Consider the following 23,073-nt stretch of genomic DNA (forward strand, 5'->3'; position numbering starts at 1 on the left):
CTCTGCTGTGTTCCCTTGTCTGCTTCGTAGTTGGAGAGATTTAGTTTCATATCTATCTATCTATCTATATATTCACTGAAAAAACCATAGGTTTAACACTCGTTATAGTTAGGAATTAGCATTTAAAAAACCTTTGAAATTCACTGAAAAAACCATAGGTTTCACACCAGTTATAGTTAGCTGAACATTTTACTCATACAAAACCATTGAAATTCCCACGTTATAGTTAGTTGGACTCACTATAACTCGCGCGCCCGCAATCCACTGCTGATGATGTCACATATTACATCATTCATGACATGGTCAGTGACATCACTGATGACATCACTGAAGGAGCAACTGCATCGGTGAGGCAGCGACCAGAGCAGCTGATCCCAAATATTCAGCCTATTTTTAATGAGGCCTCCATTAAATGCAAACATTGTGATGCCCTATTTTGTTACGGGGAACAAAGTATTTTGATCATTGCTCGAGCATTAGAGAACCACCGCTGCCGTCCCCAGCCCTAATTTTGATTTTTTTTTCTCCTGTTGAGCAGTTTGCCATTCCCTGTTTTTGTTTTTGTTGAAAAAAAAGAAAAAAGAAGAAAAAAAAAGTTCTTTTTAGAACTACCTCCAATTCTCAAAAAAGAGCTGTATTCTTAAAAAAATGAAAAAGAGTAACTGAAGTGGAGTGCAGTGAGAGAGGAGAGGAAAATGAGTGAGAAAGCAAAGAAAGGGACGAGAGGGGAAGGGAAGTGAAGTAGGGGGACTGAAAGAAGGTGAGTGTGGGAGGTGAGTGAGGAGAAGGAGAGTGAACATGGGGAATGAGGATAAGTGAAGAAAATGTAGTAAAGGAACGGGGGTGTGGAAGGGTAAGAAAAGAGCAGTGATGTTTAGGAAAGAGTGGAGATACAGACTGGATAAAGGCAAGTGAGTGTGAGACAAGGTGAGTAAGGGAGTAAAGTGACAGAGAAAGTGAAAGAAAAAGTGAGAGTAGAAGACTGAGGACCTCATTTATGAGGCCATGCGTCACTTTTACGCTGCCGGTGCGTCACTTTTTGTGATGCAACAGTGGTGTAAAAAAAGGGCCTTGTAGAGTCATATTTACAAAGTGACGCATCTAGGTAGATGTGTCACTTTGTAAACCCCTGCGCCATATTATACCTGCGCCAGGTATAATGTATGCAAAGGGGGCATATTGACGCAAGGAAGGGTCGTAGAAGTGATGCAGTGAAATCTATGAGATTTCACTGCGTCACTTTTAGGACGCCGTTGCGACAAAATCTTGCACCTGCCTCACAGCAGGCGTAAGACTGACGCAGGCCCTTTCACATGGGGCTTGCGCCATGTGAAAGGATGCATTGCTGGAGTTGCGTCACTTTTGTGACACACTCCAGCAATGCGTCACTTTTGCGCTGACAGATACGTCAGAAATACTGACATATCTGTAACTCCTTGCGACATGATGCGTCATACATTAAACATGACGCATCAGGAATGTCTTAAGGAGAGCGCACTGAGAAGTGACGCATCACTGCTGTCACGCAGCGATGCGTCATTTCTCATAAATGAGGCCCTGAGTGAGGGAGGAAAGAAACATAAGTGAGGGAGTGTGGCTGTGTTATAGGGAGTGAGCGTGATAGAAGAGGAGTGACAGACTAAGGGGTCAGAGAGAATGAGGCTAACACAGAGAGAAAGAGGGAAGGGGAGTGTAGAACTAAGAGGACAGAGGGAGTAAGAGAAGGAGTTAGTGAAGTGGAGTAAGGGGAGTAAGGGAAGAGAAAAGAGTGAAGGAGCAAAAGAAGGAAAGAGACAGGAAGGAAAGTAAAGGTTAAGGTCTGAAAGAAGGTGAGTGTGGGAGTATGGCTGAGTTATAGGGAGTGAGCGTGACAGAAGAGGAGTGAGAGACTAAAGGGACAGAGAGAATGAGGCTAACAGAGAGAGAATCAGTTAAGGGGAGTGTAGAAGTAAGAGGACAGACGGAGTAAGAGAAGGAATTAGTGAAGTGGAGTAAGGAGAGTAAGGGAAGGGAAAACAGTGAAGGTGTAAAGAAAGAGAAGTGAGAGGAAGGAAAGTGAAGGAGAAGGTCTGAAAGAAGGTGAGTGTGGGAGTATGGCTCAGTTATAGGGAGTGAGCGTGATAAAAAAGAGTGAGAGAATAAGAGGACGGAGAGAATGTGGGTAACAGAGAAAGAGTGAGAAAAGGGGAGTGAGTAAGTTAGAGGACAGAGGGATTAAGAGAAGGAGTTACTGAAGTGGAGTAAGGGGAGTAAGAGAAGGGAAAAGAGTGAAGGAGCAAAGGATGGGAAGAGAGAGTAAGGGAAGTAAAGAATAAGGTTTCAAAGAAGGTGAGTGTGGGAGTATGGCTGAGTTATAGGGAGTGAGCGTGACAGAAGAGGAGTGAGAGACTAAAGGGACGGAGAGAATGAGGCGAACAGAGAGAGAATGAGGTAAGGGGATTGTAGAAGTAAGAGGACAGAGGGAGTAAGAAAAGGAATTAGTGAAGTGGAGTAAGGAGAGTAAGGGAAGGGAAAACAGTGAAGGAGTGAAGGAAGGGAAGAGAGAGGAAAGAAAATAAAGCAGAAGGACTGAAAGAAGGTGAGTGTGGGAGTATGGCTCAGTTATAGGGAGTGAGTGTGATATAAGAGGAGTGAGAGACTAAGAGGACGGAGAGAATGGGGGTTACAGAGAGAGAGTGAGAGAAGGGGAGTGAGTAAGTTAGAGGACAGAGGGATTGAGAGAAGGAGTTACTGAAATGGAGTAAGGGGAGTAAGGGAAGGGAAAAGAGTGAAGGAGCGAAGGATGGGAAGACAGAGGAAGGAAAGTAAAGGAAAAGATCTGAAAGAAGGTGAGTGTAGGAGTATGGCTGAGTTATAGGGAGTGAGCATGATAGAAAAGGAGTGAGAGACTAAGGGGACGGAGAGAATGAGGCTAACAGAGAGAGAATGAAGGAAGGGAAGTGTAGAAGTAAGAGGACAGAAGGAGTAAGAGAAGGAGTTAATGAAGTGGAGTAAGAAACTGCACATTTTAATTGCTTGTACTTTTGAACACTTTGAAAGTCACATAACATTCACCCATCCCCCCAGTGCTCCTTCCCCTGTTACCATGGTAACTCCCTCCTCACCCAGCACACAGTTCAGAAGTACATCATACTATGTTGAAAAAAAAAAAAGCAGCAAGGGTGTTTGACCACTCAATGTACCAGCTAATCATGTGCAATGTTTCTTGAAATGACTTTTCCTCAACCATTGAAATGACTTCTTTCAAAAAACAAAAGCATACACCCTAGTTTTCATGGAGAATGTTAAGAAAGCACCAATCATTTTTTTGTTTTTCAAGTGCACTGATCTCAACCACTTTTTTTCATAATCAAACTGCCATTTCATTTCCACAACTCATCTGACTAGAAGCACATCTACCTTCAAGATGCCAAAAGTCTGGTTTGTGGGTCATAGCTTTGTCCACTCAAGTCAAAAATACGCAGCTAACAGAGGTATTTACAACCTTGATTTAACAAATGTGGACATTGTATGGATTGGACAGAGAGGATTGACGAGTCACCAATTGATACCATTAGTAAAATCCTTTATGCATCTTCCACACCCTGACCTTATAATTGTGCACTGTGGTGGAAATGCCCTGGGCACTTTGACTGGGGTAGGTCTGGAAATGCTTTTAAAGGACATCTTTGGGCAATTGATGTCACTTTTTCCAAAAACTGCCTTGGTATTTTCTAATATATGCCAAAGGCAAAAATGGAACTGGTCCAACCAATTTGGTCCACAGATTGAGAAAGCAAGGAAGCATGTGAATACATCTGTTTCTGCTTTCCTCAGAGACTATGGTATGGGTTCCATTTAACACAACAACTTGCGTTACAACATGCAAGACATCTATAGGAGAGATGGTGTGCATTTTACAGATGAGGGGAATAGAGTTTTCCTCTTGAATATAAGACTCTGCATTCGTACCTACTTGTAGGTACAAAAAACACCCACATAACACAACAGCTCTTTTCAGAGCTACCCTACCTCTAAGCACTCTAAATTATTTTTTTACTATAATTTTTTACACTGTTTTTCCCTGTGGTGCGCTCAGGGTGCACGTACCGGAGAGCGCACTTGGGAGCGCACCCAGCGCTTACCCCGCGAAAATTTAAAAAAAAAACAGTTTTTTTGCCCTTCAGGGTCCTTCTAGGCCCTCCTCAGAAAACCTAGGGGGCCAGGGGGTGTCTACTCTGCCCCCTTTTAATTATTTCCCCCTTTCTTTTTCACCTCTTGTGTCTCGAGTCTACCGAGACACAAGATGGCGGACTCTCCGGACTGTTTAGAATGTTGACAGACACCCGACAGCCAATCAGCTTTTCGTTCGCGCACTACCGTAGCGCGCCGGGTGCGCTCCCCGGTACGCGCACCTGTGAGCGCTCGGAGCGCGCCTATAGATATATATGTGTTTTTGAAGTTAATTTTCAAAAAAACCACTGGAGCAATTTTCACCAAATATAGCAAAGGCACATCTGCGTACCAGTCCCTAAAATTTTGCCAAGTTGGCGTAATTCCGTTCAGCGGTTCGGGCTGTAGACTTGTCAGACCGTCCTATGGAAATTAACATGGGGAAAACACGTTTTGGGACCCCCCTTTTTTCTCAGCCCCCACTTCACGAATCCCCCCGAAACGTCCAGGGAAGGAGCAGAGCGGAGCTGGCCAAAATTTTGGAAAATTACACGCAAATTCCTCAAGCGGCGCCAGAGTTATTCCCAATAGAATGTTGCGGATTTCCTATGGTAGCCAATTCTAACTATAACTACCTACTGGCGACCACCAGTAGGTAATATATATGTATGTATATGTATATATATATATATATATATATATATATATATACAGAGAGAGACAGAGAGAGAGAGAGAGAGAGAGAAACATTTTAATACACACAAAAGGTCATGACCTAATTAGGGGCCCCATTATTAAATAAAGTCTCAAAAGTGCACCCATGTCCTTGCATTAAGCGCAGATATACTACTTTTGAGAATTCACAAGAATTTACACAAGTAGACCAAGAAATAGTACTCCTAGAAAATATTTGTGAACTGCTTTTCAGCATGAGCAAATATCCAGGTGTAGATTTTTCTCATGCGAAAATCTGAGTGTTTGCAAGTTCACTTTTCCTCCAACCTTTTCTTTCCCAAACACTGGAAAACGTTTTATGTCTGCTATAGTCAGGAGTAAATTTCCAACCTTTCTGAGTATGGGAAAAGATTAGAGAAGAGTTGATGAAAACCCTTAAAACATGCAAGTTAGTTGGTTTGCACAGACTCAAAAGGGCATTCCAAACCTGAACTGTTGCTTACCATTACCTTGAGCCCCAGTATATAGATCTGCAGAAACGTATCACCATAAGGGAATTGCTAGTATTCAAACCCTACTATGGAAGGAGCCCTAGCATAATAAGAGAGGCTATTTCAGAGCTTTTATATATAATGAGATTGCTGCCATAATTTGTCATCACATTACATGGCACAAAAGGGACAAGTAGATTTTGTTACAGGACAAGTAGATTTATGAAGCAACCTGCCCCATGGACAGGAAGATCTTTTATTAAATTCCAGACCCCTGCCGACCAAAGCTGCAGTTTAGCACAATAGTTTGACAGGGTGGGTAAAGAAGGGAGGGCCAATCAAAAGAAGAACCTCATGTACAAAAAGCCATGGGCATCGCGTATAGACCGGTATAATGCAAGTACTTTTAAGAGTCCCTGTAACAAGCAAGACAGACATTCTACAGATGCTATGGCACAGAATTAAGGGCTATGTGGTAGCCTTGACGGAGGTAATTGCCGTAGTCTAATCTAAATGATATTATAGACACTGTGTGAGCTGATATTTGGGCAACAAGAAAAGCTCCTGACAGATTTGGACAGGAAATGTTAGCAGTAATCTGGATCCTCTAGTTTCACACCATTTGTAGCCATGCCTCCATTATCAAAAAGTTGAAATTGCAGAGCTCCTGATTATCTTCAGTGTCCAAAGGAAAAAAGTTACTTACCTGTAACAATAGTTTTGCAGCTTGTAGTGCTGTTCAAATGCTGAACACATTTCTAAAAACAAGCATTTGCAATGCAATAGGTCTCGCATTAGGAAAGTTTGAGCTATTGGTATTGTAAATGGCAAAGTTTTTATTTATGTTTTTTTTTTTTAAATAGCTAAATTAATAGCTTTGTCATTTACAATGCCAATAGTTATAACTTTCGCAAATATGATACCTATAGCATTTGTAAAGCAATATGTTTTGTATTTACATGGTCGCTGGAGATACGAAACACCAAGCCCTCAGAATTCATGCAAACGGAAAAGCTCCTTAACTGCATTTGATATGTTATCGCCATTCATAAATTGAGGGCGAGCATATGGCAGGGGGGGAAGGCGCTTTGAAATGACTGCTTTAAGTAACAGCTTTAACTGGGTCTCTGCTGTACCAAATGAGCTCGTCGGCTTAAATCGCTGATTGATGATTTCAGTAAGAGTATTTGCCAGACGCTCGAATGCGTTCATTAGATGTGCGCGTGGTGAGCACATTTTACCCGGAATGAGGAAATGCGGCCATTAGTGAGGGGGTTATACGCTTCCGTTCTGACTGGTGGATTTGACGAAGGCTCGAGACTCACGCGCTGAACCAGAGTAGTCATGTGGTGCTGGGGCATAGAAAGGGCCGATTGTGCTTGGACTCCTACTTCAGCAGATGGGCATCAGGCGTGCAAGGTGGACAAAGTGCTTATGAAAACCGGTGCACTTCAATCGAATCGCTATTCCCCGTCCTCTGCTTGCGAATCTATGGGTTCACAAAATGTTACGGAGCGGAGGTCCCTGAGCTAATTAGCAGAGACAACATTGAATGAATAATTAATGCCAAACTTCATAATGGGTGAAAATGAATGCCAAACTTCGTGAAGGACGAACACTTAGTTGGATCAACTTCTTCCTTGAAGCTAATTCTCATTACTCTAAAAGGCCACAATTCTTTTCCTAAACTCTCTTCAATGACTGCTGAGAATTCGCAAGCCTCCTGAAACGTCTCACCATAATAGTCTTTTTTTATATCTTAATTTCGAAAAAAGGTTCCAACACTGCACAGTAAAATCAAAATCAAAATAAACACCATAAGCCTACTGAAGAAATGACCAAACAGGAAAAGCGCGCTTGGCATTGGCACGTAACTCATGATTTTCTGAAACCTGTAAGCAGAAGCAATGGCAACTGAAACACACAAGGATACACATGTTAGAGCCCCCGATTTAAACAAGTTAAGCATTCGTTGCAGTATTCTCTTACCTTACAACAACTGCGAGGGCAGGGAAATCTTCGCGTGCTGCAGTCCGTCCAGAGCTCGCGCCGCCGGCCTGCGACCAGGAAGTCAGGCAGGCCGGGCGGGACAACCGGAAACAGGAAGTAGGAGGGCGGGAGCCTACCCCGCCTCCCACGGAAGAGCCGCGATTGTTTGGAGCACCGGAGCAGGCAGGAGCCTACTCTGCGCCCCGGTGCCGAAGAAGGGAGGAAGAGTCCTGCTGCCGGTGAGAGCCGCTGCACCAAGGAAGCCGGTGAGTGGGGCTTCGCTTTGTTGCTGGCCTGCGAGGGCGGGGGGGGCATGTGTGTGCGCGCGCGGCGGCGGGCTGTGTATGCGTGCGTGCGTGTGTCTTGGAGTCTGTGTGTATGCGTGTGTGACTGTGGGGGAGGAGGAGGGGGTTGCCTGTCTGGGTGCCTGTCTGGGTGCCTGCGTGTCTGTGTAAGTCCGTGTGCGCGCGTGTGTGTGTCTGTGTGCATGCATGCGCGTTAGGCTGGCTTGCTGGGAGTATGGGAGGGAAGTGCACGGCGCGGCGCAGGACGGAACGTGCGCGTTCGCGCACACAAATCCAGGAAAAAAGCGCAGACCACTTTCTTGTCCCTGCTTACCCCCAGACTGATAACTATACGTCTCCAGCTGGACACATGCATCCTTTGGATGCATTACCAGCGAGACCCAGCCAGCTGGACACATGCATCCTTTGGATGCATTACCAGCGAGACCCAACAAGTAGGAACTGATGAATCACTTCCTAATAAAATGTCTCCACAGTCAAAGAAACGTTTAGAAAGTTCCACCCTCGGCCAGTAAAGACTAAAGCGAAGTGTTATTCTATACATTCCTGGGACTTTTTTTCAGTGAGCGGCACTCCGATTGACAGCACAGCATGCGTTATAATATACACAGTAAGAGGACTAGGATGACACATGTATATTAACATTTGGCGGACATCTTTCCAATGAAATGTAACTGTTATAGGAAACAGAGCACAAGTGTGCCTATACAAAATAGCAAATCCTTTTACCAAAGTATTATTTTTATGTTTTCTTGTTTTTGAAGGGAAATATTAAATGTGCTTGTACTGGAAAATAAATGATTTATTTTATAACAGTGGCACAAGATTTCTGCACTTCATTTTTGTATATCAAAGTATATCATTATTGAATCAGTTTACCAAATTCAGCTGTGGACTTTAATATCACAATATAGGACTTCTGTAGCTTCGGACCCTGTACATTCACCCTCTGAAATGGCCTACATGTAGACCCACACTGAAGCTGCAGCGGGATGATGACTGTAGTTTCAATCGTTGCTCTGTGAAGAGCCTCCAGGCAAAGCATGGCAGCTCCACCCACAGTGCCCTCCTGATTGGCTTTTTCAAACTGCGCTGAAGTGTGGAGCAAATGAGTGGATCCTGGGGATGAGCAGCTGGGCATTCGAAGAGTAGCTTAGGACAATCAAACAGCTGATCAGAGCCCGCATAGCAACAGGAACGAGGAGAGGCGATGGGTTCGTGAGCACAATGTGTAAAAAATATAAAAGCGGGCGCTGTGCTAATACAAAGCACGGCGCCTGTGCAGTAATTTAAAAATAATGCTGAAAGCGGACGCTGTGCTAAAATAAAAAGTACGGCACCCGTGTATATAATTTAACATGTGAATGGCGGCACAAAGGCACGTTTCCGAGGAGAGAATTTTTTTTTATAAAAGCAGGCGCAGTGCTAATACAAAGCACGGCGCCCCTGCAGTAATTTAAAAATAATGATGAAAGTGTGCGCCGTCACCCTCCAAACCATCCTAGATCGGTCCTTGTGACCTAACCAACGCACCGGGCCGGTATCCGCACCAGAACAGGAGGCGAAGCAATGGATTCGCCAGCACAAAGTGAAACCAGCTGAAGTAGCCCATGTCGTGCCTGCAGCGAGAGAAACTCATTAAACAAACAAGTCCCGCGGCGACCCGGAAGCTCTTGGCCGGCCGGCCAATCCGGTTGCGGCCGACCGGAAGTCCCGCCTCCCGAGGTCCGCGAGCTGCCGGCGCATGGAGCGCCCTGCCTGTCCGAATCAGCCCGGGTCCCCAGGAGGGGGCCGGGGAGAAGGAGGAGTGTGGCGTCTGTTGTGGGGCTCCTCGGACCTGAGGGAGCCCCGATTGTGAAGAGGAGACGAGACGCGCCGTGAGGCGCGGAGCGCGAGAGGAGCCCGCCGGAAGAGCGCAGTCGGTGAGTGGGGCCCAGGGCTGAAGTGAAGTGCGTGCGTGCGTGCCTGTGTGTATGCCTGGGAGTGGTGGGGGAGGGGGAGTGTGTGCGCGCGTGTGTGCGTGTGGGAATGTGTGTGCGCATGCGTGACTGTGTGATTGAGAGAGAATGCGAGGTAGGGGATAGTGTGCCTGTATGTGTGCCTGTATGTGTGTCGTATGCCTGCGTGTGCATGCGCGCGCCTGTGTGTGTGCGTGCATGCAGAGGGGTGGGGGCTGCCTGTGTGTGTGTGAGCAAGGGATTTGATTCGCGCATGCGCAGCTACCAGACGCTCGCTCCCGAGGTGAAATCTGACCTCGTCAAAGCGCGCGTCTGGTAGCTGTCCACTCTCCTGAATACGGGCCACATTAGGTCTGTAGCAGACTCTCAATGCTCACGCATTGAGAGTAGTCTGCTCGACCTAACTAGGGTTGAGCTTTTTTTTCCGAATGAGTTTTGGTTTATAGGTGATACCTCTCGCTCAACCCCACAACGCACCAGAATATAGATTCCACCTCGGATTGTTGTTTCCACCATCAGGTTCGGACATATTCCTCAGTGCTTCATTCTGCTGGACGTGAACTCTACATCTCAAAAGTTAACTTATATTAAAAAGTGAGCTTTATGAGTAACATGGGCTGCTGAATGCTTATCTGCATTTCTAAGGACGAACTTTAGGTTGTCAACATAGCCGAAAGACTGCCAAGCAGTGGATCAAGATATCATAATCAATGGTGTTACCTGTCACTGACAGATATGATAGTATGACGGCCCTAACCAACTGTTGTAGTAACATGTATTTCTTGTGCAGAGCAACAAAGGCAGTATGTGAATTTAATGCATAGTGTGAACAGTGATGTCCCTAACTGTGTGCATGTTTTTTGTTTCTAAAGCTCCTCCTGGGTGAATGGCGGGTTTTGCTTTACTGTAAGTATAAACAAGGGGTTCTGTGCTGGCTTAGTCTTGATGGAATGGAGTGAAAACAAAAGTAGGTTAACTGCAGCAGTTGTATGACGGAACAAACAGGGAAATATTCTGCATGCCTTTACCATGCTTTTTTTACCCTGCATTTTTTTTAGATCGCATAGGCTTTCACAACGTATGCCTTTACCCCGCATTGTAAACACATACACATATATACAATGTATTTGTGGGGGGGAGAGACCCCCACGCCCCTGAACTTACCTTAAATGCATGGTAAAGGCATATGTTTTAAAAGCATATTCGTTCTACAAACATGCGTGGTAAAAAATGCATGGTAAAGGTACAAAGTGGTAAAAACCCCGTTCTAAATGCTGTTTCCTGTTGCAGCAAGCAATAATTGGTCTTGGGATTATAGCAGTGGCAAATAAGGAAACAATTAGGACCAAGTCCTGTGCACACGTTTAGGGTATTGGTTTTAGTGCAAAAACCACTATTCAAAGTACTTTTTGAATAGTGTTTTTTACACTAAAACCAATACCCTAAACGTGTGCACAGGACTTGGTTCTAATTTGCAGTGTGGGTCCTGACCTACATACTCTTAAGGGTTTTTGTTTGGGTTTGTTTCCCCTGACCTGGTAGCACCGTATTCATTGCTCACATCTGACACACTCAATTGCGAACTTGCTTGAGCGCCATTTTCTTCCTGTCTTAATCTATACCCTCCACCGAACCAAAATAAGAAAACAATGTCTGGGCAGGTCCTAGATCTACATCCAGAACAATTTTACAAAATGCCCTGAATTAACAGGAGACTTGGTCCAGTGTTTTTCTCATTCTACACCCGGGCACTACACCAAAGCTCCATCTAACGGAGAGCTAACCAAGTACCTTGCACCTGCTTATAAATTCGTTGCTAATTCCAGTAGGAGGTAGTTGGTCTACTGTACAAAAGAAACATTGAAATGGAGTCACCTGAAATTTACCTCATGCCCAATTGCCTCCGTCTTCCAATCCCCTACCAGGACCAGTGAGTGACATGAAAGTAATATAAAAGGAGTTTGCAATTGTGATACCTAAACAACGCCCAAATGCACCCTCTGCCAGATGATGAACAGTAGCACATGCAGCGTGAAACATTTTTGTACATACTAAACCAAGAAGACAAAGCCATTTCTTGCTCTACATTACGTTCTAACACAAACTGAGGTTAGCAAGAGTTTGATGACAAAGGACCCTTTATTCTAATTGTGACATTGGTCTTCTATCACATTCACTCGATAGCAGTTTTGAATTGTCATTAAACCACACACACTCTCACCCCCCCCCCCCCCCCCCCCAAAAAAAAGTGTAACCAACTTTGTGGAAATTCTGGAGATCATCTCTCTGGAACAAGCAAAGACTGCAGCTAAACCAGTCAGTAAACATGAAGACCTGCTGAACAGACGACTGACTTAACGGACCAAAATACAAACATCACAACACCACTCAAGTTTGCACACCACCAGATCCAATCGGTCAACTGGATCCCACACACTGCTGCAATATAGACAGCAACTGTATCATGAATGGTTGCCACTTGCCAAGAAATGTCAAAACTTCACCCAACAGATGATCAGCCGATCCAGCCTACACAAACAAAACAACCTCTAAGCACTAACCTAATTAAACTCCGTCGATGCCTGGCATCAGAAGCTTGCAGAAACTGCACTCGTCTGTAAGTTAGGAGTGTTGCCTGTTTACACAGATGGCTTTCCCAAAGCTCAAGACACAGTGTTAAGGAAGTAAAAGAATGCACCTTACAGAAGCATTGTTGCATGAAACGCCCTCTGTGAGGACCATGTTATCCATATCAGCCAAACACTGAGCTCAATACCAGGTCTGAAATCATGGTTCAAGAACAACAGAGCAAGAAGGTGAAAGGTGGTAAGATAAATAACCTAAATAAATGCATAACAAAATAGTTAAGAAATATAACCTTTCTTCCTTTGCCCTAATGATGTTTGACGAACTCAAGGAAAAGTTATTCTATCGAAAGTGTATATGATGTTTTGTTGGAGTGCTACTGTATTCCTTAGTACTGGGAATGTAGACCCCCACACACACATCCCATCTGCAAAGCACCATATTCTGATCGTAGGTGCATTCCACAGACCTGGCTGAAAACAACAGTGCTTCAATCCAATGGATTCTGAATTATACCAAAGCCCTATTCTATGCATTCAACATGACGCCATAACAAATTAATGAATCTGTTTAAATGCCGGTGGTGGGAGATCACTCATACAGGCCACAATATAACTCTCACCTCTGCAAGGAAGTCCATGGTGTAGGTGTACACAATTCGGGCATACGGCAAGACTGGCAGTGTCCCATTTCGCAGCTGTGCACCAACTCGTTGGGCCTCTTGAACCCTATGAGCAACAAATTTCTGAGTGTTGTTGGATAACTTGAGATCTTTGTCTAAGTAGATCTCTGGGTAGAGAACTTGGCTTTGGTTCCAAAGCCAGCTCAGCTGATCATTTCTCTTCCTGTCGATTTCTGGACACTCACCCGTGTAGTTGAATGTTGAGTTCTTATACTCAAAGTTGTAACAAGAAGGGAAACCAAAAAAGCCCCACAGACCTTCAGGTCTCAATTTTTGACCAAGTGCCAATGTCTCTTTCATGAAGGCCCGCGCTGCAGCCTCAAATTCCTTTTGGGCTTCTTCCACTACCCGGACATGTGGCCAGTCCGGATGCCGCTTTGAGACCAACTGAATAGACTGATCTACGTAAATCTTCATCTTGTCCCAGTTTCGCACCCACAAAGGGCGCCACGCCTCCCAGTCCACCACCGCTAGGCCATAGAACGCTGGATTTAAGATGGCTGTTTCAACATCTTTTTTGGTTTTTAGAAGGTGGTGTATCAAGCTGGCCCTTTGTGGGATGCCCCCATTGACAGCAGTGCCATTATTAGTGTAATATGGGTAGTATCCAAGCTGCGTACTGTAGAAGATGACCATGTTCTGCCCAGCAAAAGACTGGTTTGGGTTGAGCACAATGTCAAAAACACTCAGGTCCAGCTCAACAAGGTACTTCTCCTGGCATTGTTGGGTGGGAGCATTCCAGACCGTAATGAATGGTCGGTCCATAAGAACTGGTTCAGCAGAGTAATACAATGTTTGGCTCGAAAACAGGAACATAGAAATCAATGAGAGGAAAAAAAGCACCAATTCCATTTTCAGGCACTGAAGACCATTACATAGGACCTGAAGGAAAAAGTAAGGAAGAAAATTAGAGTAGCAATTAGAAGCCTGGTTTTCCCTCCCCACTGTATTATAGAATTCATGCATCTGGAATCTCCCCAACCAGTTCCATAGAGAAGGGTGAGCATCAATTGGTAAATAACAACCAGCTAGGTTGGGGAATTTAACATACTCAACATCAATATATGCTTTATGGGAGTAACCCATTCAGTCTAAAGGTCTGACCATTTTGAAGGGAGAAGTACATTAGCCTATAGACAAGCCTACCATGTACCGGTCTGCACCTGCACTGCTGGCCTTTAAAGGTGAAAGCCTTTAGAAGAAATAAAGGATTTCTTTATGGGGTAGGCCCGTTCTACTTAGACTACCTTTTTTGGCTTGCACTCTGTGAAGAAGTAACCAAGGAATTACATTTATTTATTGAAAGGGTTACATATCATTTTCATTGCTGAAAACCCTCTGGGGGCTCACGTTATGGATTTGAAAAAACAACTCCAACAATGAACTAAAAATCCTTAAGAACGGGTATGGTAAGAGTGAGACAGCTTGGGTGCAACATATGGGCAAGAAAATAATTACCAATAATAATCAGGAGTTAGGGGATTGTAAGGCACCTCAATCCCTGTCTGTGGGACGTATTGTGTAATAAATGGACAGGAAGACCACAGGACTCCATCACCTGAGAGAAGAGGTAGGTGATCAGAAATACTAAAAATAAGGTTACGAGCAACTCCAAAATTGTTTACAAGTAGCATATTATTTCTTGTTGCAGAATTTCAAGAGAATAGTTTTCCTCACACAGTTCTATGGGATAGTATTGCTTCAGGCACTCGCTTCTAAAAGATTGAACCACAATATTAGGTGGCATTCTTTTTCTGTGGTACAGTGTTTATACTGCTATCTTTGGCAACCTTCTTAGAGTCATTCACCACAGGACATCAGGACTGATTTATATGTTGGATGGAGATGGAATTTCTTTGCAGTGGCAATGGAGTTCCACTTCCCTTCACCCCCGCCAACATTATGGTCCGTCTGCCCTATTTAGAATTGGGCGGACAATAGTTTGAGGATGGCGGAGACTACTCTGTATCTCTTGTGTTCAAACCCTCTGATAGCCCTTCTCCGTTGGGTAATTTGAGGTTTGGCTGTCTGTCCACTCATCTAAATTAGATGGACCTGGTTAAAACTGATTTTCAAGGGAAACAGCCTTAACAATGCAGGCTGAGCCATGTGTGCCGTTTCAAGCAAGCCGAACCACGCTTACCATAACCACGCATATGCCTTAACCCCGCCAATGTGAGGTTAAGGTAGTGCGCGGTCTAGATACTGGAAGGATCGGGAGAGTTCGCTGTCAGGTAAGTGGGGCTGAGGCCAGATTTTGGGGCCTGGGGGTAGTTTTCGGGTGGGGTGGTTTTTAGGGCCCGTGGGGTCAGGGTTTATAGGTCAGGGGGCAGGGTATTAGGGCTCAGGGCGGGGGGGGGGCGGTGTAGTTTTCAAGAGTAGGGGTCACCTTTTAGGGCTCAGGGCGGTCTTGACTGGGGTTGGGTTCGTTTTTTAGGGCTTGGGGTAGAGTTTTAGGGCTCAAGGCGGGGCTGAAGGAAAAGGAACAGTTTTCATGGTTGGGGGCAGGGTTGTGATCTTTACCACACATGTACCTTTGCCAATCATGTCTTTACTATGAAATTGCGTGGTACAGGCATGTTTGGTAAAAGGAGCTGTGGTGATTGAGACCGCGTGTTTCAAGCATGCTTTGTTGTGACATGCGTTGTATCATAAAACAACCGATTTTTAATGTCCACCAATGCCAGGAAATAACTGCCGGCAAGGAGTATTGAAAGTGCTCAATGCCCGCTCACCATCGGAGGGAACTCCCATGGCGAATTGGGCAATGTTTTTATTTTTAGAATAAAATAAAAGCTTTGGGAGTTTCTTTTGAAGAAAAAATAAAGTTGTAAACTTGACATGTTGATGGAGTCGTCCATCAAACTTACAATCAATTGACAGGAATCGCTGTGACGGAGGTTCCTACCAATGCCACAAATGTCCGCTAGGCTAGCGGATATTACTTTTTTCAAACTAAATTTGATTGATTTGCAATCAAAAACAGGACTTGAAGGGCCAACATATAAAAGAGAAATAAAATGTAAGCAAAATAAGCATAAACGAAAGCAAATACCTGCTCACCTAGCCCCATCCCACCTCCCACCCACAATATGACAAGGGCCTTACTGATTTATTGATGTAAATTAGAAATATTTCTGAATGATGTACGGTATCTAATGGTCACATTTTCTTTCATGTACCTATATTTCAGATAGCTTCTCAGGCACACAAATATTCTGTTGTCCTTCCAATATCTTTACTGGATAAATACATAGTTACATACACGTTTCTTCTATCTTCATTTCTCCTATGGTAAGCTTCGGAGAGATTGTACTTAATCAAGTTAGTAAAAGAATTCACCAATTAAAAAAATAAAATAACACTGCATTGTAACTCACACACAATCTAGAATATTTTACGAAACCTAACTTGCTTTCAAACTATGTGTTCAAGTTAGCTTTTAAATGTATTTCTTGGCTCAGTCTTAAACATTATGGTCTGATTTACCAAAACATGTTAAAAGTATTACATACATCAGTTACAACTACTTATGGTCACAATCCACAGTGTTGTTACTAATCAGAAAACACAGCATATGTATCTTTGCTCGTTTCCTCATAAGTGTATTTTGAAGCCAAACAGATGTCTGATTCAGTCGTGTATTAATCCCTTCGCTGCAGGGGTTATTTTCCCGCTGTGCTGGGGGGGGGGAGGGGGGCGCACACAGCGCCCGCATGCTCGGCACAGCGCTCCTGTGCTCATGACGAGCTCAGCTCGTCACAGGTGCATTACCTTTCGTGGAACGCTCAGCACAGCAGGGGTATTATCCCAGCATGCGAGCGTACCACGGCTCATGACGAGCTGAGCTCGTCATGAGCACCGGAGCGCCGTGGCTCATGACGAGCTCAGCTCATCATGAGCATGGAAGAGGTTATGTATGCCAGACAAAGTAAACAGGGATATGTGCATGATAGTCATGGCAAAGCTCCCTCCCACCAGAATATCTACCAGTATGTGTAAGTAGTACACCTTTCTAGCCTAATGAATCTTGTAAAACAACCACTGAATTAACTTTTACTTTTTTTTCATTTCACTTAAAATTATTTTCTTTAACATGTTTTACAAACCCTGAGTGAAAATGTAGTGCACAGGAGCATTTTCCTAAACTTTCAGCAGTGCTGAAGTGTGTGTTAAAGGTGTTTACAATCACGTATCTAGGGCCTGGATTCAAAGCCAAAAATGTTATCAAACCTAAGACTTATGCCTGTGTATGAGTAACCGTATAACTTCTCAAAATTCCAGGAGTATTCCTGGCAATCTGTCACTGTCCCAGATTGCAATGAGTAAGCACGCGCATGACCAGCTAGACACGTGGAAATTACAGATGTACATTTCTGCATTCAGAAATGTAACCCAAAAGTGGTCTTTTTCTGCCCCTGCAGTATATATGTTCCACGTATAGAAACGCCTTAGCCTACACATTTATCAGTTGTGAGTATTTTCCCTTCCGATTCCCACCCTAAAAGCGTATTCTTGTCTTACCTTAAGAATAGTACCTGCTTTGAGGGTCTAGAGCATGGGGGGCGCTATAGCAATTTATTACGGGTTTTGTTGTGCTCAGGACTGAGAGTGTATAGGGGATAGCGGTGGGGTAATTCCTCCAATATGTTTCTGGAGGCTTTAACTGCTGCTCTCAGTAGGATGCTGGGATCGGGTACTGATCTCCTGTATTCAGTGCAGGAGAAAATAAGTTTGTTTATCCTGATTCACCTTTCCTGACCCCTGCAGCTGCTTATCAGATCGGGCTGTGAGGCAGTGTTCTATGAACCTAGTAGGAAAGAAAATGTAAGACTATTTGTTCTTATTTTTAAAATCTGCAAAGGCCCAACAAATCACATACTTTGTGTATGCTTCATTTATATTGTTGTTATCATCATCATGGCCATGGTTGCAAGACAACAATAAAAATGTCCAGATAACTGGTGATTAATGATTCTGCTGGAGAGCAATCCTTTGTCTGCTGGTAGTTTTGAAATGCGGATAAACTGTATTTTATGTGGATAGCTCAGTGGGTTACTACCTTTGTCACAGAGATTCTTGTGTTACTTGCAGTTCAGAAGTAACAATCCTATCGTAGGACAGTGACCTATGAACTTTCATCAAAGAGCTGCATACAAACCTGAATGGTATAGTTAGAACTTCACTTTTTTAGAGCATTATAGTTAGACTTTCCCTAGTCTTTCATTATTCTAATATTGCTAAACAGAGTTTGTTTTGGCAGATATACATTTTTATTAGTACGGCCAACCCCCCCTGCCCCTCCCCCTAATCACTGGGGTATGCTTTAAATCCTGAGTTTGTGTTTCTCCAGACCAAACCCTCTTAACATATACTGCCCCCCTGTATGAATGACATGTAATTCCTAGACCTTGTATGCCTTATTGGCTTATGTGACATTCCCTATAGACTGATTTACATAGTTGTATGATTCATTGTCTCTGTATAATGTGTGTGTGATGTTAAGTACTGTGACACTCTAGACTGATATGAGTAGAGCTATACAACAAATGATATGCATATGAGAAAAGGGCTATGGAGAAATGAAGGGCACTGTTGGAGGGTGGTAGTAATGGTATCTGCGGAGAAAGAAGTAATAGGTGGGGCTCCCAAAAAAACTTTCGCACTAGCGCTGAAGCCGGTTCTGTCATGGCCTTTGAGTTTTTGTTTATTTAATTAGCAGTCAGGTCATTGGGCAACTGTGGAACATATTTTAAACTGTGTGTATTGAAGGTGATTTTACTAATGTTTTTTACCAAGAAGATTGAAGGTGGCGCTGTGAGGAAAATAATTTTTTGATCAACAATCATTTTTAATAGGACTCCATTGGTTTTTGCATTGCCATCTCGTGGCAAACACTTTTCACAGAACCCACCTGGTCGTTTTTCCTGATGTACGAGGAAAATTGTATCAGCACGACAAAAATCCATTTTTGCAGGCCTGCATTTCTGCCCAGGAACTGCCACCCGCCCAACCCCCTGTTCTCTTCAGTTCATCAGAAAGCCACATGGCCCTCACCCCGAGTGAATGATTCATTTTTCCTCACCTACTCTCAGCCTGATAAAACATCCTTGACACAGTGATCAGGTTGTCTAGACAATGGTCTGACTGCTGGACTCTAATCAGGGTAAATAAACAAATGACTTGAAAGACCAGGCTTTGATCAGGCAATTGAACAATGACCTGAAAGAAAGAGCCCTGATCAAAGCAGAGTGGACAATGCTCTGTGTACCAAGCCTTGACAAGGTCACCAACTACAAGCATAGAGTGGACAATGCTCTGTGTACCAAGCCTTGACCAGGTCACCAACTACAAGCATCACCTTGATCAAGCTATCAACTACAAACACTGCCCTGATTGGACAATGGACTGACAGCCAAAAGAATGGTATGAGAAATGTATAAAAGGCTTGTAAGCTACAGAGTAAAGTAGCAGCCTTCTGGGTTTTGTCTCTGACTAGCTTGGGACTCTGTTCCATAGCCCGGGCTATTGAATAAATCTGGGTTCCTTCTGCAGACGAAGGCTCCTGTGTCTCCTTTTACTAAGTATGCAAGGCATGGAAGACTAGGGCAGTTCCCCCGTCGCCGAGACCCAGTGAGTGGGTTATTCCGGTTCTTCAAATGGCGGCCCAAATAGGGACTCCACGAGTACGGAGGTCAGGCCCGGTGGACGTGAGGAGGTGCACGGAGAGACTCGGACGGAGGCGCCCTACCCGAGGATTCTTGTATTCCGGTAGACCGAACGACTCACCCGGTGTTCCTCCCCACCCGGTCTGGGCCACTTGACCGCCTTCTCGCTGGAGTCCCCTAGCAAATAATTTCTGGAGCAGGACACAGCCCTACGTCTGCAGAAGAGAACTACCCCTGTAAGGTAAGGGTGGACTGATCATCCACCAAGTCTGTCTGTTATTGACTTTCGCAAAAGCCAATTTGTTATTGACTTTTGCCAAAGCCAAGCAAGCGAGGTAAATTTTTCAAAACCCGCTGGTGTCTGTTCTGTATGAAATCTGTATGAATAATTGACTTTGCCAAAGCCAAGCAAGCGAGGTGAATTTTGTACCCGCTGGTGTCTGTTCTGTATGATTCCGCTATTTAATTGTCCTTTGCAAACGACAAGCAAGCGAGGTGAGTTTAAGGAACCCGCTGGTGTCTGTTATCTGTTTTAAGCATGCCGGTCAGTAGTAAGTTCAAGAAATTATGTTGTTGTATGTGTACGCAGGACTCCCAGCTGGAGGCGGCTTGACCGCTTCCTCCAGATGGGACCCCTGGCCATACAATGTATGTTAAACATGGCCCTTCTGCCATAATGTTTTCCTCCTTATGGGTAAAATATAAGAAACGAAGCAATGTGCCCTCCTTGCAGAAATTCCAAGTAAGGATTAGGGTTTGTGCACTTTGCACTACACAAATAAACCAAAACACTCTGATCTTCACTTCATAGCCCTCATAACTTAATATTATTATTTTTTTTATTGAAGAAATTTGATATTGCAGTGGCCCAAATGCTCAAAGACGCACGACGACGGACTGTCTTCAAATGTATCCTTAATTCACATTTCCAGCAGTCTTCAGAAAGTACTAATACTGGCCACAGCAACATCTCGAGCCATTGTTTTGGGGGAAGAGCTGAATAGTTTCTTTCATTGCACGTTTGTAAAGCTTTGCATCGTATTCCAAACAATAACACAGGGTTTTAGGCACAGGCAAAATACCATTTGGGAGACAATAACCTTTCAGCACGCTTGACCGGACACATTAGTTAGAGACCGGCCATTCTTTGTGTACACCAGTCAGTCATTCGGTGTTGATAAGTGGGTCTCTGGCTGCCTTCATTTGTCCATTTGTAGACAGGAAGAGTGATGACCCTGTTTTTTTTTTTCAAAGCCTTCCGAGTGGAAAGAACACCTTTTCTGTAGTTGATATTAGACTTTTATTGTAATGGAGCCATTTAGTCACCCTACGCAAACACCGTCAGCCAGTCCTGGACTTTTAGCCTGCCCTGCGGTGCTTTCTGGGACTTGCAGTCTCATTGCGTTAAGTGGTACAGTGAAGATTTCAATCCCTTTGAGTGTAGGCGCTTCTTGCAGAGAGGCACGAAAACGGGGCCTGGCTGCAGCCATGGTCTCAGGAAACCAGGCGAGACTTAAGGTTTTACTAAAAGCTGAAGCCTAGAGTAAATGTTTAAGCTTGTGGAGAAGTGTTTGTTCCCCGCCCCAGGGCACATGTCGATGAAGCAATGTCTAGCACTTGAAATCAGCTGCCCTCGACCACGGGTCAAACACCGCCCGCAGTTACCATCACGAAACCCGGCATCACCTTTCACTTTAAGGGGTGAAGCGCCCTGTGGCACCACGTGCCTCACTTTAAGTTGGAAAGGTTAACCTTACCAGGCCGACCGGTTTCCGCGTGTGATTTTAGCTTTAGAGAGCACTTACTTAAAGAGGCTTGCAAAATGGCTGGAAAGAAAAAGTGATTTAATGTTCTACTGTTACACTCTGGGCTTTCCTACTGAAAAACAAGAGATGTAAAACCCGAATAGTCTTTAAACGATGTTTACTGACATTTTTAAATGAATGAAAAGAACATTGCTGAGGCATTTCCCCATTTTAAGTTTCAACGCGTTGAGGACTGGAACCAGAAGCAATAAACAAAGCAGTACAACTTAAAACATAAATAACACTTTCAACGCACTCTTAAGAAACAATGGGGCCAGTTCACGAATGGTTTGTTCCAGAGCAAAGGTGAATTTTCACAAAATGTGGATTCATTAAGTTACACGGAGGTATGTGCTTGCATCCGTGCAATGCAAGTGCTATGGTTTTGGAGTGGTGCGCTCCAGGGGCTAAGCCTTCCATATTTATAAAACATTTTGTGTGGCTGTTGATTGCATCCATGGGATGCTTGATGCGAGTCAACCCGCAGGATAAAGATGTGAGGACTGACAAGAATTGTCATGTGGCAGTCATGATGACTGGGCGCCACCTGTCAACAGTTTTCCTCTGCCTCTCAGCGGTAGAGAACTGACATCTTCAGGAGGGCACTGGCCATGTGCCACCCAGAGCAGAGCTTTGCCTGAATGTACAGGGATTGTGTGTGTGTTCCTGGTGTCAGGCCATGTCCAAGCATATGTTACGGTGCTTCTGGTCCCCAACCTGCCTAGTTTTCCAGTGTAGCAGAATGGAGAAGGGTTAAGCAGTCTTTATAGGGAAAGTAAATATAAAAAACATTTACTGCTAACTGTGTGAGTTGTGATTGGACGAGTATATGCAAATCAAGATCTAACATTTTAGTCCAGGTCTAGTGCCGGTGGTGTAGCAACGGAGTCTTAGGCACTAAAGCAGGCAAGGAATGTAATGGTAATAAAAAAATAAATAAAAAAAACAGCTATAAATGGGTGCAGTGGGCCCTTCACATCACTGGACCCCAGTGCCACTGCACAAGCTGCACTACGGATTCATACTGCCCTGTCCAGTCCTTCCATACAGGGGTGTTGTGTAAGGCGGGGGGCGCTGCAGATTATTCTCCTTTTCCTCCTTTTACTTTTCTGAATACTGTCAGTAGTGTGGATATTAATGCATTAGCAGACACACTGACAATCCTGGACAGTGATTGTGGGAGTTCTTCATAGGGAGACTCGTCGTGGTTGTCTTCGCCCTGAGATGTAGTCAAACTGAACTCTTCCGCACAGGCTGTACTTGTGTGTGTATACACAACAAGAGACTCCTCCTTCAGGACACATCTTTCATTACAAGCGTGACTTTTTGGGATAGTCAATTTTTCTTATTTCCCTGTTTATAAGAATTTCATTTATTCATATATGTCACCGTGTCAGATTCATAAAGAGACCACACGTCAACTGCCACCACAAACCCCACATTCCATACAGTTAAAAAATGTGAGGAGGAAGAGAGAGCACCTCACGGAAGAACCGCCACGAGGGGTTACTGGCTAATGATTACCAGTTTTACCCACTTATCATCATTGGTAACTCTCACTTGTGAAAGGAAGAGAAAAGAAAAGAAAAGAAAAGGAAGTGAAATCAACAGATAATTTCACTCCTCAGGAGACACAAATAATAACTCCCACTTGTACACACATCAACACAAACACCCCTCGTGAAAAATCAGAAGTGCAGTTTTCACCACTAAAATTGAGAAGCTTACGTAAAGGGGTGGGGGGGAGTTGGGTGGGACAAGG

General features: G+C 44.2%; 1 protein-coding gene across 2 annotated transcripts in view; it reads right to left on the reverse strand.

Annotated features, from left to right (window-relative positions):
• HYAL1 (hyaluronidase 1) overlaps positions 1–23,073 on the reverse strand; it is a 53,074-nt gene that overhangs the window by 3,548 nt on the left and 26,453 nt on the right. For both annotated transcript variants that reach the window (XM_078661266.1, XM_078661265.1), the window contains exon 2: positions 12,779–13,720. In XM_078661266.1, the coding sequence (XP_078517392.1) occupies positions 12,779–13,720 (942 nt within the window). The remainder of the gene's footprint in view (positions 1–12,778; positions 13,721–23,073) is intronic.

This window comes from Lissotriton helveticus, chromosome 9, assembly GCF_964261635.1.
Source record: "Lissotriton helveticus chromosome 9, aLisHel1.1, whole genome shotgun sequence".
NCBI lineage: Eukaryota > Metazoa > Chordata > Amphibia > Caudata > Salamandridae > Lissotriton > Lissotriton helveticus.